The sequence below is a fragment of the Mustela lutreola genome, chromosome 9 (genome assembly GCF_030435805.1).
Source record: "Mustela lutreola isolate mMusLut2 chromosome 9, mMusLut2.pri, whole genome shotgun sequence".
In the NCBI taxonomy this organism is placed as follows: Eukaryota; Metazoa; Chordata; class Mammalia; order Carnivora; family Mustelidae; genus Mustela; species Mustela lutreola.
The window spans coordinates 58,641,024-58,655,830 of NC_081298.1; the positions used below are offsets into that span (position 1 = coordinate 58,641,024).

The 14,807-nt window shown below is 38.5% G+C and overlaps 1 protein-coding gene across 1 annotated transcript; it reads left to right on the plus strand.

The window, feature by feature from the left end:
* Positions 1–11,996: 11,996 nt before the first annotated feature.
* Positions 11,997–13,678, plus strand: LOC131808311 (syntenin-1-like). Its single transcript, XM_059134308.1, has one exon. It carries the CDS (start codon positions 12,063–12,065, stop codon positions 12,816–12,818), a length of 756 nt encoding a protein of 251 aa, XP_058990291.1. The 5' UTR covers positions 11,997–12,062; the 3' UTR covers positions 12,819–13,678.
* Positions 13,679–14,807: the final 1,129 nt, after the last annotated feature.

The following is a 14,807-nucleotide window of genomic DNA, read 5'->3' on the forward strand; positions in this document are numbered from 1 at the left end:
TGATGCAACATGGGGGCTTAAGTGGGTACGAGAAGAATAAATGAAAGAAGATGGGATTGGGAGGGAGACAAAACATAAGTGACTCTTAATCTCACAAAACAAACTGAGGGTTGATGGGGGGAGGGGGTTTGGGAGAAGGGGGTGGGATTATGGACATTGGGGAGGGTATGTGCTTTGGTGAGTGCTGTGAAGTGTGTAAACCTGGTGATTCACAGACCTGTACCCCTGGGGATAAAAATATATGTTTATAAAAAATAAAAAATTATTAAAAAATAAAAATAAAAAAAAATAAATGTATTGTTGAATTCATTTTGCTAATATCTTGTTGAGGATTTTATATCTGTTTAATAGTGATATTGGCCTATAATTTTCTTTTTTGTGATATCCTCATTTTGCTTTGCTAACAAGATAATGTTAGTTTCATAAAATGATTTTGAAATGTTTTCTTTTCAGTTTTTTGGAAGAGTTTGAAAAAAATAGTCATTAAATCTTCTTTGTTAAAATTCACCAGTGAAGCCACATGGTCCCAGACTTTTGTGTGTTGGGAGTTTTCTGGTGACTGATTTATAACCTCCTTATGATTTCTATTTCTTCATGATTTAGCTGTGGATGTTTTTAAATTTCTAGGAATTTATCCATTATTTCTAGGTTGCCTAATTTGTTGATGTGAAATTGTTTACAGTAGCCTCATGATCTTTTGTATTTCTGTGGTAATCAGTTGTAACTTCTGTTTTGCATCTGATTTTTATTTATTTGAGACTCATCCTTTTTTTTTTTTTCTGTTGAGTCTAGATAAGGATTTGTCAATTTTGTTTATATTCTGAAAGAACCAGTTCTTAGTTCCACTGACTTTTCTTTAGTTGTTTTAATCTTCATTTCATTTAGTACTGCCCTGAATTTTATTTTTCCTTCTTTCTTCTCACATTGGGCTTCTTATGTTCTTTTTTATTCCTTTTAGGTGTAGAGCTTGTTTCTTTGAGATTTCTCTTCATCTTCAGGAAGGTCTGCATTGTTAAGAACTTTCCTCTTAAGTCCATATTAGCAAATATCTACCTCATAGATTTTGGTATTTTGTATTTTTGTTTTCATTTGTCTTTAGATATTTTACCTATTTTGTCTTTGATTTATTCTATGATCAAATAGTTGGTCAATAACATGTGTTTAATTTCATGTATATGTAAATTTTTCCAGTTTTCTTCTTGTAATTAATTTCTAATTTCATATAACTGTGCTCAGAAAAGATGTTTGATATGATTTCTATCTTCTTGAATTTATTGAGACTTGTTTTGTGGCCAAACATGTGATCTATCTTGGACAATGTTCCATGTGCCCTTGAGAAGAAAGTGTATTCTGCTGCTTTGGGGTGAAATGTTCTATATGTATCTGTTAAGTACATTTGGTCTAATATTTCATTTAAGGCCAATGTTTCCTTATTTGTTTTCTAACTCTTTGTAAGAACTTGTTTTTCTCTTACTGCTTTTTATCTTTAACTTCCAACATTTTATTTGCAATGGACCTTGTGTGGTTTTCTGTGGCTTATTTGGAACTCTCTGGATCTGGAGGTCTGTTTCCTTCCCCAGGTTAGGAAAGTTTTCAGCCATTATTTCTTCAAATAAGTTTTCTGCTCCCTTCTCTCTCTCTTCTCCTTCCAGAACCCCCATAATGCCCTCTTAACCCTTTCCCATAGGCCTCTTCATTCATCTTCATCTTCATAAATTCTTTTTTGTTTGTTTGTTTCTCTGTCTGGATGAATCCCACTGCTTTATCTGCCAGCATGCTGATCTGTTCTTCTGCTTCATCCAGTCTGATGTTAGACCCCTTTCATGTATTTTTCGGTTCATTTACTATATTTTTCAGTACTGTGACTTCTGTTTGGTACTCTCATATTTTCTTTAAAACAATATTTTATTTATTTATTTGACAGAGAGAGAGAGATCGAGCACAAGCAGGCAGAGCGGGAGGCAGAAGGAGAGGAAAAGCAGGTTCCCCGCTGAGCAGAGAGCCAGATGTGGGGCTGGATCCCCAGACCCTGAGATCACGACTTAAGCTGAAGGCAGATATTTAACCAACGAGCTGCCCAGGAACCCCTAGTGTTTTCATATATATATATATATTTTTTTTCTATTTTATATCTTTCACTTCCTTATTGAAATTCTCCCTGTGTTTACTCATTCTTCCAATTTCAGTGAGCGTCTTTAGGATCATTGCTTTGAATTTTTGTCAGATAAATTACTTACCCCTGTATCATTAAGGTTCTTGTCTTGTTGCTTCATTTGGAACATATTTATCTATGTTTTCATTTTGTATGACTTTCTATGTTCTTATGTACTAAGTGAAAACAGCTACCTCTCTCTGTCTTGAGGGAATGGGCTTGTGCAGATCACGATTTTTCTCATTCAACCTTTCTCCAGCCCTTGGTTGTCTCTTGAACCATTGTGATTGTTTAAACCCCCTGATTTATTCTTGATATACCTCCATTGTTGAGGGTGTGCCAAGAACTGTCAGTGATCCAAGGGGAGAAATCTCATTTAGCACCTAGTTTCGGACTGATTGGAAGTCAGACCCTCAGGCAGCAGGCTTTTAATATATGCAAATATATACAGTCCTGTGGGGCTGCAATTATAATCCCTGCTGGCATCCAGACAAGGTGATTTGGAGGTTTCTCCTAGGCAACAGTTGCAAAATCAGGGCTCCAGACAAGTGTATAAGCTTCTTTCTGGAAAGTCTGTCAAGCTGTAGTGAGGCTAAGGGAGTGCATAATCATGGTCTCTCCCAGTTTACATTCCCTGGGAGCACCTCCTTAGCCTCTGGACATGTGGGATATCTGAAGCCTATCCCTCAGGCTGAAGCTCCATGCAAGGTAAATAGATCCTTTCCACAGGAAGACAGTAGTTGGGTTTTAGCTTGTCTATGTAGAGCCCTGATTGTGGCAGCCTGCCACAACTATTTTTTCCAATTGTCACAGTCCCATGGAGTTCTAGAATGCTAACTCTTGGTCACCAGGGCCAGGAGATCTAGGGACATCCTCTGTGTGGGCTGTGCACTCCTGCTGGCTTTAGCAGGGCAGCTGGAGAGTGTATAGGGTAGGACACATTCGCCAACTTCAGAAAGACAGGGGGAAATTATCTGGGTGGTATGGCCTGTAGGCTTTAGGAAGGCAGCAGGAGAGTGCCTTGTCTGTGCTCAAATACCAGGTGTGGGCTGGAAATGGAGAATGCTGCTACCATTCATGTTTGCCAGCCCCTGCTGGGGACAGGGAAGTGTCACAACTGTCTGAGCTCACAGACTTTAGCTAGGGAGTGAGAGAATCCCGGGGTCATGTCCAAGTTTGTCAGCCTGTGCTGTCAGGCTGTGTAGAGTTTACAGCAATGGCATATGCCAGTGTCTCCATCTCCAGGGAGCATTTCAGTTATCCCTGCCCCTCCAGCTGATGTCCTCAGATCAGCAAATGACCCTCTCTCACTTACCATCCTGGCATTTTAAACTGCTGTTTCTTTGCTGAGCCTTGGGGTGAGACCTCATATGAGTCCTCCAAGAGAAGAATCTCAGTATCCTTTAGCATTTTGGGGCCCCTGGACATCAATCCCATTGTTTTTCCAAGCCATATGTTCTAGGGGGTTTGGCTTTTCAGTGCAGATCCCAGTGGTCTAGGTTTCTGATGTGCAGCATCAACCCTTCTCTCTTTCTGGAGGAATAAATGCCTTCCTTACTATGTGTCTCTATGCAGAGAGTAAGGTTATTTTTGTGAGATCATATCACTTCCTCTCCTACCCATCCATCTTTACATGCTCCTTTGATAATTTGTTGTAGAGAAGGAGTCCAACTAGTTTTCCAATCTTTAGAAGACAATGATCCATATATAGTTGTAGATTTTGTGTGTCCATGGGAGGAGGTGATAGTATGCCACCATCTTAGACCTCCATTATTACTTCTCTCCTCTCAGTTTATACTGCCTCACCACCCCCACTCCCAGGCTTCTGCTCTCAGTATGCTGTGATTCAGTCTAATTTGTTTCCCTACTTTGTGGATGGTAGTTTTCTCTGTAACCTCAACTCTCTGGTTGATCTCAGAAAAGTGTTAATTTGGTTTGTTCTTGATTTTTAGTTGTTGTTAAAATATGAATTATTTCCAAGCTTTTTGTCTATCAAAGCAGAAACTGAAAGCCTCAAATCCAGTCGATTAGGAGTCCATCAAAAGGGTGAATACCCTGGCTTGGTCTGAATTAACAAGGCAGAATACTTAAAAGAGAGAATGAACCCTCCCTAAGAATTAAGAAGACTTCCTTGCTGGCTTTGTAGTCATGAGGTATCATGATTTGAACTGCTTCTAGACAAGACCCTGTGCTAGGGCTTCACACAGCCCCTCAGAGGTAGGGCCCACAGAAGCACAAGCAACTGAAGTCTACCTACAGCCATGGGTACTCAGAGAAGGGCTCCAAGGTCCCAACACACCCTGGCTGAGACCTTGACTACAGTCTTGTGAGCCTCTGAGTAGAAGACCCAGGTCAGCCATGTCCAGTCTCCTGACCCCCTAGCACTATGAGAATACATGTGATTATTTTAAGCCATTGCTATAACAGCAAGAAAAAACTAATCATGTGAACTTATGTGTGTCTGTGAGGTTGTGCACGTATGTATGTATGTGTGTACCTATAAAGGCTTGCATATACAATTATACAATAAGAAACTATGAACTATGATCCTATGAGCATTGAAAACTGAACAGTTAGGGAACATGGGGAGGGTGGGAAAGGAGTCTTTTATTGTCTTCATTCTTATAATTACCCATCCACAAAAATTAAAAACACAGGAAACTTACATCATTTCAAGACATATTTTTGTGAGTGGTGGATGTGCTCTCTGGGCTCTAATCTCTGGCTTCTCTCTGGGCGATCAGTTCTGACAGAGAAGAGGGCAGGGTAATGGGAGGTTTGTCAAGCAATGTACAGATGAGTGGAAAGGAATCAGGCCCAGAGCACTTTCATTCTGTTTTCTTTTTTCTTTTTGTTAACAATTCAAGGATCACTAGGGGAACAGGGAAACAAGGATGGCACAAAGGCAAATCCCTGATCAGGCTGCAAATGTACTTGCATTTTATAACTGAAAGTTTCACTCTAAACATGAAGCTAATTCTGAGCAGTTTGTTCCACTTTATGATCTGAAAGGAAAATTTAACTATATTATTTTGTCCCAAATTTTATTAGTGGATTTATGTCAAGTGCTGGACAGTATAATCACCATTTTCATTCACTGTATATTTTAAAAATGCTATTTATTCTAAGTGGAAAACTGGATTGAGCTAAATATGCAGCATTTAAATGTAAAGCATTTTTGGAGTGGTGCAAGGAAACATTTATCTGTTAGTATAAGTGAGATTTGAAGCAGAAAATGTATGAGGCATGCTATAAAGTAAGATGACTGACTTTTTTCTCCGTGCCACCTTTTTTTGTTTGTTTGTTTTAAAACAAATGGGCTTGATTTTTCACAACCAGAGAGATTTTGCTCCCTTCCTTGGGTCACCTTGAGGAGATGTGCATCTTGTTCTAATGGAACTGCAGCTTCTTAGGATTTTGAATTGCTTATTTGAATGCTGCCTTTAAAAATTTATCATGCATTTCCTTCTATTTTTTTATTGCTGTCCATACTTTGAAAATATATTTATTATTTGTCAATAACCCAAATTGGTTTGGACTGCCATCTTGGGGTGAGTGGATGATGACGGGGAATGAGAAAGACAAGTATTAACTCCATCAAAAGGAAACTGACACTTAGAGACCAGTAAGTAGTTTCCTTTAGGCTACGTAGTCTAATGGTCCAATCAGTATTCATATCAGGTCTGTTCAAGATCATATCACCATCCTATGTTGCCTCCCACAATGTTGACACACATTTACAGTAAACAGAAAAACAAACAAATGAATGGTAGCTGTGAATGAATTATAAAAGCCTGGGTGGTGGGCAGTTGTGAGACAGTATGGGGAAAGCAAGAGCTTAACTCCTGTGACATAACTTGTCTGAGGCAAGGGTTAAAAATTTCCATAGGCTTTGAGACAAATACACCTGGGAAAGAGAAGAAAAGAGTGATAACAGCCATGAGTACTGATTGTCTGGGAAAAATTAGAAGTAACAATTTAAAGCCTGCTTGTGCAAGTATTCCTACTTTCCAGGAGCCCTAAAAGAATGTCGACCATGGAGGAAAGCATCCTGTAATTGTCTTGTGTCCACTGGAAAGTAACAACCACAATATAATGACAATAGGCTTGAAGGATACTTGCCTACTCCCAGCCCATCACTCCTTGGAAAAGTGCCTTCATAGGCCTTGCATACTACCCCTTTGGGGAGTAACATTCCTCTTCCTTATTGGTTCCCTCGTACACAGCTATTTTTTTTTTTTAATTTTAAATTTTTTTAATTTTTTTTAAAAATTTATTTATTTATTTGACAGACAGAGATCACAAGTAGGCAGAGAGGCAGGCAGAGAGAGAGGAGGGGAAGCAGGCTCCCTGTCGAGCAGAGAGCCCAATGTGAGGCTCGATCCCAGGACCCTGGGATCATGACCTGAGCTGAAGGCAGAGGCTTCAACCCACTGAGCCACCCAGGTGCACCTACACCTATTTCTAATAAACATTTCCTGCTTTCTTTCTCTTGAGTTCAGTGCTCATTTCTATGACATTAAGACTCAAGAACCTGATCTTGGGGGTCCAATAACAGATGGATAACTGCCTCCACTGAGTAAACTGCTGTTAACAGAGGCAGACAAGTATGCTAAGAAGGGTTAGGAACCTCCAAGCAGCAACCTGGCTGCCCAATGGTAGGGACAGACACAAATCATTTCCTTGGAACACCTGGAGAGAACAGCCATCATCAGAAGAACATAAAACCATGCTGGGTACACAGAGGTCTGTCCCCTTCCCTAAGCCAGCCTATACTCTGAGATTCTGAAGAAAAGTAAATACCTGTACTCCTGGGGATAAAAATATATGTTTATAAAAAATAAAAAATTAAAAAAATTAAAGAAAAATAAAAAGAAAAAAAAGAAAAGTAAATAAGCCAGCACGCTCCGGGGTATTGTATAACACTAGTGGTGAACACAAGTCATTTCAGGAGCCAGGGAAGGGGACTACACAACACGGGCTCTCTGGCTTGGTCTATGCAGAAAGATAGGGTCACTCGCCCTCTACAGCAGAAACATCTTGTCCTCAAAAGCCCATGCCAACAAAGGCAACTGCGTCATCCCCATCAGTTCTATACTAGCCTTGAGAATTGCCCACTCAACTAGAAACTGGCCATTTTCAAGGGAAGACCCATGCCTTCTTCACTGGGATGTCTGATTTTGGGGGTTTGTTTTCCTTGTTTGATTTTGTTTGCTGTGTTTTGTTGTTAATTCTAAAGGCTGATAGGCTTCAGCCTTAGTATTTATTCATCCATCCAGGTCATGCATGTCTTTCTATGCCTGCCCCACTCTCAGGATGTTAGGTTAGTGGTGCTGAGTCTCCCATCTGCTCAGAGAAACTCTACCTCCTATCTGTTTTAACTGCCTTTTGTTCAGATAGAATGTCCAGAATCTACCACTGGCACTGCCTTTTCAGACTCAGCGAGCCTGTCCTGCCCTGTCTGGTCCTACTCTGTCCCACCGAGGTTAAGTCTTGGCCACCCACTCATGCACTCAGATAGTATTGTTCTGCCAACATAAACTCAGTAGACAAAGAAGAAATTTTTGAATGTCCCCCGAAAGCCTCACACACCAGGCCCTTCCTCCATGACTGCAATCTAAAAATCCCTGATTAACACAGAATGAACTGTGTACGTTTCCACAAAAAGTTCTTCAACACTTTCAAACATGAATACCAGAATAAGACAGTTAAGTAACTAGAAATTGCCCACTACTTTTGAGGCATTATTTCAAATGGTAGAAATATAAAGATGCTTCAGAAAGTGACATTCTAGTTGGAAGAAACACAAGGACTAATATAGAAATAAATATGACAATTTTTGGTAATGACAAGTATCATGACAAAGAAAGCAATTTGGCAGAGGGACATAGTCCTGTTTATGCATTAGCTTCCTGTGGGCTTGGATAGCACAAATCAGTCCCCAAGAGCAGTCACCTCTGTGCCTTGAGATTGGTTTCATCCCACCTGAGGAAATTAGTTTTGAGGCAGAGGGGATGTCACAAGAGAATGAATGCAGGGACCTTCTTTGGTCCCAGTCATCCCTTGTATCTTCTTGACCATCTAACTATTAGAGAAGGTAGAGGAAGTGGCCTAATCCTGACCCTGATTTTACCTTCACATACTCACTGCTATCCACAAAGGAACATAGCTGGACAATGGGAGGAAGTCATCCACAAAATCCATAGAAAGAGTGGATTCCTTTTTCACATGATCTATCTAGTTGCTAAATTAAGTATGTATGACCATGAGAAATAATGTACCTGTAGTTAAGTATTACCACTTATGCCCTGGGTGCACAGGAGACTGGATCACATGCATAGCAAAGGGGAGTGAAAACTGTGTTCAGGGCCAACCTCTCTGTTAGGCACAGGACACAGTACCTAGGGCCCTCCATACTTTTCAGGTCCACAAAAAGATTTTCATTTAAATTTATTTAAAATCTGAAGACAAAATGAATATAATTGTAATGGATATATAATAATTGATCCAGCCTGGATTATGTCTATTTTATATCAGCAGAGTTGTAAAATAGAATGTTTAGATTCCCGCCCCCCCAATGGAGAGAATAAGGGCTCATGATGACAAAAGTGACAAGGACTCCTAAAAGTCCAGTTGCAGCTGTAATGGTGGTTTTAGTCACATTAGTTCAATGATTATTTACTGAGTGAAGGAGTGAATCAATGTCGTTTGAGTAATAATCATAGTAGGACTGAAGGATAATAACTATACATCCCTTTTAAGGGAAAAAATAAAAATCTTCCTAGACACCAGGACTGTGTCCAGTGGGTTGGTTTAGCCTACCTGAGTCTCCCTCCCTCCCTTGAAGTTACTGAGCTGCTCTCTGGCTTAGAGAAAAGAAGTGTGATGCACACAGTAGATGTTCAGACACACGTTTAAGTGCATTTCTTGGATTTTTCATGGTGCTTCCGAATAATCCAGTCCACATTTTACAATTTTCTGGTTTATCAGCAATCAAGAAGGCATATAGTTAATGGGTCTTCACTACAGTGCAAGATGCCCAGCCTTACCCTCCCAAACCTCTGAATTTTCTTTGGGATCAACCATAAAATGTTGGTCAAAAATCTACATTGATTTTTTTTTTTGGACCCCTCTATGTAAAGAACTTAATCGAACAGATTTGCCTATTGAAACTGCTCCCTGTTATCCTGGTTACATCTCAAAGATCACCTGTACAATCACAGTGTTTCCATTTCCATGCACAGCATATATTGACAGACATGGTGGGCTGTGTCTATAGCTCTGCAATTATCCCAAATGAAACATCCTCAGTGTCCAGCAAACAGATGCATCCACACTGCCTGATATGCTATTCAGCTTCCAAGACATCACCTTAATAACATTACTCTCTACCACGACAAATCCTCCTCCATCTCTCTACCTCCCAGATGATGCCAGACTTTTAGGAACTACCCCAAATTCCCACCCTTTTGGGAACAGCAAAGGACTGGATACTCTAGGGTATTCAAAAGTTAGCAGACTGTGAGCTTTGAAATGACATTCATGCACATTGCTATAATTCAAGATAAGATATTTTAAGTAAAATGGTAGAGAAACAATTAAGGGGTGTTCTATAGCACTCACTGGGGGGGGGGGGAGGTTCTTATTGTAAAATGTAATCACTTGTCGGTTTCCTGAAAATTCTCTGCCTTGCTTATAGATAACAGCCTAATTCTGTGTGTAACAAATAATTGTCCTGATTGTAGGTATCAGTAGAATATTGTATATGAAATAAGGGAATGGACTCTCTCCTAAATCTTACCTTAGAAAATAAACATTTTAGATTTAAATACACTTGCTGAGTATCCTTACTCTGTCATTTGTTTGTGAATGTTATGAATTTTAAGGAAAGTAGACATTTTTTCCCTAAGAGAAAGAAGAAAAAAGACCACACAAGAGAAATGCAAATAGCAGATGAAAGAGTTTCCTAATTGTGTTTTCCTCATCCCCAGTAGTTTAATGTACTGTGAAGAGCAAGTCCTCTGGAGTCAGACCTTCCTGAGTTCTGCCACTTAATACAATGTGAAATTGAGCAAGTCCCTAAGATTTTGTAAGCTTCGGCATTTGAGAACAACACTACTTATTTCTCAGGATCGTCGAGAGAATAAAAAGGATTATGAATATAAAAGATACAGCACACAGCATATGGTCAATAAATGGTAGTTACTACCAGTCTGTTTCTCTTTTTATCTAAGACACATGTGCTCAGATTGATTTGATATGCACTCCAGTATCCAGATGTTGAATCTCTAGAGTATTTTCAAAATCCCACAGGAGACATCACTTGGCCTCATTTGACATAATCTAAAGGTAAGATATATGTCTTTGTGTTCTTGAAATCAAGATGGGTTTACATTCTTTGAATTTTGTTTCTATTGTATCTTATTTTTCCAATTTTATTGAGATATAATTGATTGTGTATGTTTACAGTATACAACAGGTTGATGTGGTATATATTGCAAAGTATTTTAATGTATATATTATGATATATTTAAATATATGTATTTTAAATATGAAGAGAACATTTAAGATCTACTCTCTTAACAACATTCAAGTTTATAATACAGTATTATTAGTAATAATGACCATGTTGTAACTTAGACCCCCAGAATTTGTTAGACTTACAAGGTTGCACCCTTTGGCCAGATTCTCGTCATTTCCCCAGCCCTTGGTAACCACCATGATACTCAGTTTCTCTGAGTTCATCTTTTATATTCCTCCACATATAAAGTAATGTCACAGAGTGTATATTTTCCTTCCAGGCTTATTTCACTTAGTGCAAGATTCATCCAAGTTACCCCAGTTGGCAGTATTTCTGTCTGTCTCAGGCTGAATGATATTCCATTGAATGATATTCCATTCAATTCCTTTGAATATATACCTAGAAATGGAATTGGCAGATCACTTATTTTTAATTTTTTGAAGGACCTCCATACTGTTTTCCATAGTGGCTATACCAGTTAGCATGCCCTCAAACAGTGGCTGAGGACTCCCTTTTCTCCACATCCTTATCATTTATCATTTCTTGTCTTTTTGATAATAACCATTCCAATAGGTGTGAGGCAAAATCTCATTATAATTTTGATTTGTATCTCCTTAATATCTAGTGGTGTTGAGTACTCTTTCCTGTACATGTTGGCCATTCGAATGTCTTCTTTGGAAAAGTGTCTATTCAGTTCCTGTGCCCATTTTTGGATTATTTGGGGGGGGGGTGTTGTTTTTCTTTTTGTGGGTTGGTTTCTTTGTTTTTTGTTTTTTGGGGTTTTTTTTGTTGGTTTGCTTTTTGTTTTTTGTTTTTACCATTGAGCTGGATGATGAGTTCTTTATACATTTTGGATATTAACCCCTTATCAGATACATGACTTGCAAATATCTTTCCCTATAACATAAGTTGCTTTTCATTTTGTTGATGATATATTTTTCTGCACAGAAACTTTACAATTCAACATAGTCTCACTTACTGATTTTTTATTTCATTGTTTGTGCTTTTGATATCATAGCCAGAAAGTGCTGCTAATACCAATGCCAATGAACTTTTCCCCTATGTTTCCTTCTAGGAGTTTTACAGTTTTGAGTCTTATGTTTAAGTCTATAATCCATTTAAAGTGAATTTTTGAGCATTTCATTGAGTATTCTTGGCTCCTTTATCAATTATTAGTTGACCACATATGCAAGATTTTACTACTGGACTCCCAATTCTCCCAATTAATGGAAATTCATTGATCTATGTGTTTATTTTTATGCCAGTGCCATGCTCTTTTGATTATTACAGCTTTATAGTATGGTTAGAAATCAAGAAGCGAGTTACCGGAGGCAGCGGGGCGGCAACGGCAGCAAGCGGGTCCTTGTGGCCTAGAAAAATCCTGCAAAAATGTCTCTGTACCCATCTCTTGAAGACCTGAAGGTAGACAAAGTTATTCAGGCTCAAACTGCCTTTTCTGCAAACCCTGGCAACCCAGCAATTTTGTCTGAAGCTTCTGCTCCCATCTCTCAAGATGGAAATCTCTATCCTAAATTGTATCCGGAGCTCTTCCAGTACATGGGCCTGAGTTTAAATGAAGAAGAAATCCGTGCAAATATGGCCGTGGTCCCTGGAGCACAAGTTCAGGGGTTGGTGGCAAGACCTTCTAGTATGAACTATATGGTGGCTCCTGTAACTGGTAATGATGTTGGAATTTGTAGAGCAGAAATTAAGCAAGGGATTCGTGAAGTCATTTTGTGTAAGGATCAAGATGGAAAAATTGGGCTCAGGCTTAAATCAATAGATAATGGCATATTTGTTCAGCTGGTCCAGGCAAATTCTCCAGCCTCATTAGTTGGTCTGGGATTTGAGGACCAAGTACTCCAGATCAATGGGGAAAACTGTGCAGGCTGGAGCTCTGATAAAGCACACAAGGTACTCAAACAGGCTTTTGGAGAGAAGATTACTATGACTGTTCATGACAGGCCCATTGAACGGACAGTTACCATGCATAAGGATAGTACTGGACATGTTGGCTTTATCTTTAAAAATGGAAAGATAACATCCATAGTGAAAGATAGTTCTGCAGCCAGAAATGGTCTTCTCACAGAACATAACATCTGTGAAGTCAATGGGCAGAATGTCATTGGGCTGAAGGATTCTTAAATTGCAGACATACTGTCAACATCTGAGACAGTAGTTACTATTACAATCATGCCTGCTTTTATCTTTGAACATATTATTAAACGGATGGCACCAAGCATTATGAAAAGCCTGATGGATCATACCATTCCTTAAAAGTCATGGCACAATGGAAACTTCACTGAACTCCAGTTTACTTCTTGGGCAACTTAACTTTATATTACACACATGAAGCTTTCTAGGAGCCAGAGAGCATATGCTGCATGAAGACCTTTCTATCTTACATTATGGCTGGGAATCTTACTGTTCTGATTGGATATCTTGTTCACACTTCAAGATCATTGTAGCCTTATCCTGGTTTTACTGATGTGAAACTTTGTACAGATTTTAACTGATTTTCATAGAGTAGTTTCTCTACTGGAAACCTGATGCTTTTACAAGCCATTATGATTAGAATGACTGATACAGGCTTAGCTCTGTGTTAGAACCAGTCACCTTTATCTTACATATCAAGTAGTGCTGTTCATATTACTTTAGTTCTATGGTATAATTGCATTTTTTTAATGTGTAACCATAGTACATGTAGAATGACTGCTTTTGATGTTTTTTTTTTAGTTCTGTGTGTGTGTGTGTGTGTGTGCGTGTAAAATACCAATTAAGTACACTGGTTTCATTCCATGTAAGCATTATACAGTGTATGTAGGTTGCTAGAGATTGTGTTGATCATCATTTAATTAGAACTACCTTTACTTAATATGCTTCAACTGTCGCCTTAACTGTGTTAAGCATCTAGAATAAAAGCCCAAATACAACTATTGCTGCCTTTCTAAAACCCAAAATGCAGTTCTGTGTTAAACTGAAATGTACACTAGCCCAGAACAATGTAATGGGGTCTTTTGTGGATCCATAAAAATTTGAGGACTTTTTTCTATTTCTGTGGAAAAAAATCCCACTAAAGTTTTGATAGTGACTACACTGAGACTATAGATTGTTTGGGTAATGTGAACATTTTTAACAGTGTTAATTCATCCAATCCATAAACACAGGCTATCTTCCCATCTGTTTGTGTCTTCTTTAATTTCTTTCATCAAAGTCTCATCAAAGTCTTATAGTTTTCAGCATACAGATCTTTCACCTCTGTGGTTGAATTTATTCCAAAGTATTTTATCAGTTTTAATGTGACTGTGAATGGGGCTGTTTTCCTTATCTCTTTTTTAGATATTTTGTCATTGACATACAGAAGGACAACTGTTTTCCATATGCTGGTTTCAAATCCTGTAACTTTACAGAAGTTGTTGATTAGTTTTAGCAGCTTTTTGTTGCATTTCTATATAAAAGATTGTATCATCTGCAAACAGTTTCACTCTTTCCACTTAGATGTGTTTGCTTTCTTTGTCTTGCTTGATTGTTCTGGTTAGGGCTTCCAGTACTATGTCGAATGAGAGCGGTGAGAGTGAGCACCTTGTCTGGTTCCTGCTCTGATAAGGAAAGCTTTCAACACTTCATCATTGAGGATGATATTAGCTATGGGCTTGCCATATATGGCCTGCATTATGTTGATGCATGTTCCCTCCATACCACTTCATTGAGAATTTTTATCTTGAAAGTATTTTGTCAAATACTTTTATTGCATCTTATTGAGATGATCACATGATTTTTATTTTTCTTGCTATGAATATGTGTCACAGTCAATGATTTGCCTATATTAAACTATGTTTGCATTCTGAGGTTGATCATGATGTATGATCTTTTTAATATGCTATTAAATTTGGTTTTCCTATATTTTGTGGAGAATTTTTACATCTGTATATATTAGGAATATTGGTCTATAATTTTCTTTACCTGTAGTGTCCTAGTGTCGAATCTCATGGTAACATTGTCCTTGTAAAATGAATTTGAGAGTATTACCTCCTCTTCAATTTTTTTGGAAGAGCTTAAGAAGCACTGGTGTTAATTCTTTAATCTGGTAGAATTTACCAGTGAAAACTTCTGGTCCTGGACTTTTTGTTGTTG

What these genes read in the sequence shown, in the direction of transcription:
- LOC131808311 (XM_059134308.1), top strand. Translation starts at nt 12,063, where the DNA reads ATGTCTCTGTACCCATCTCTTGAAGACCTGAAGGTAGACAAAGTTATT.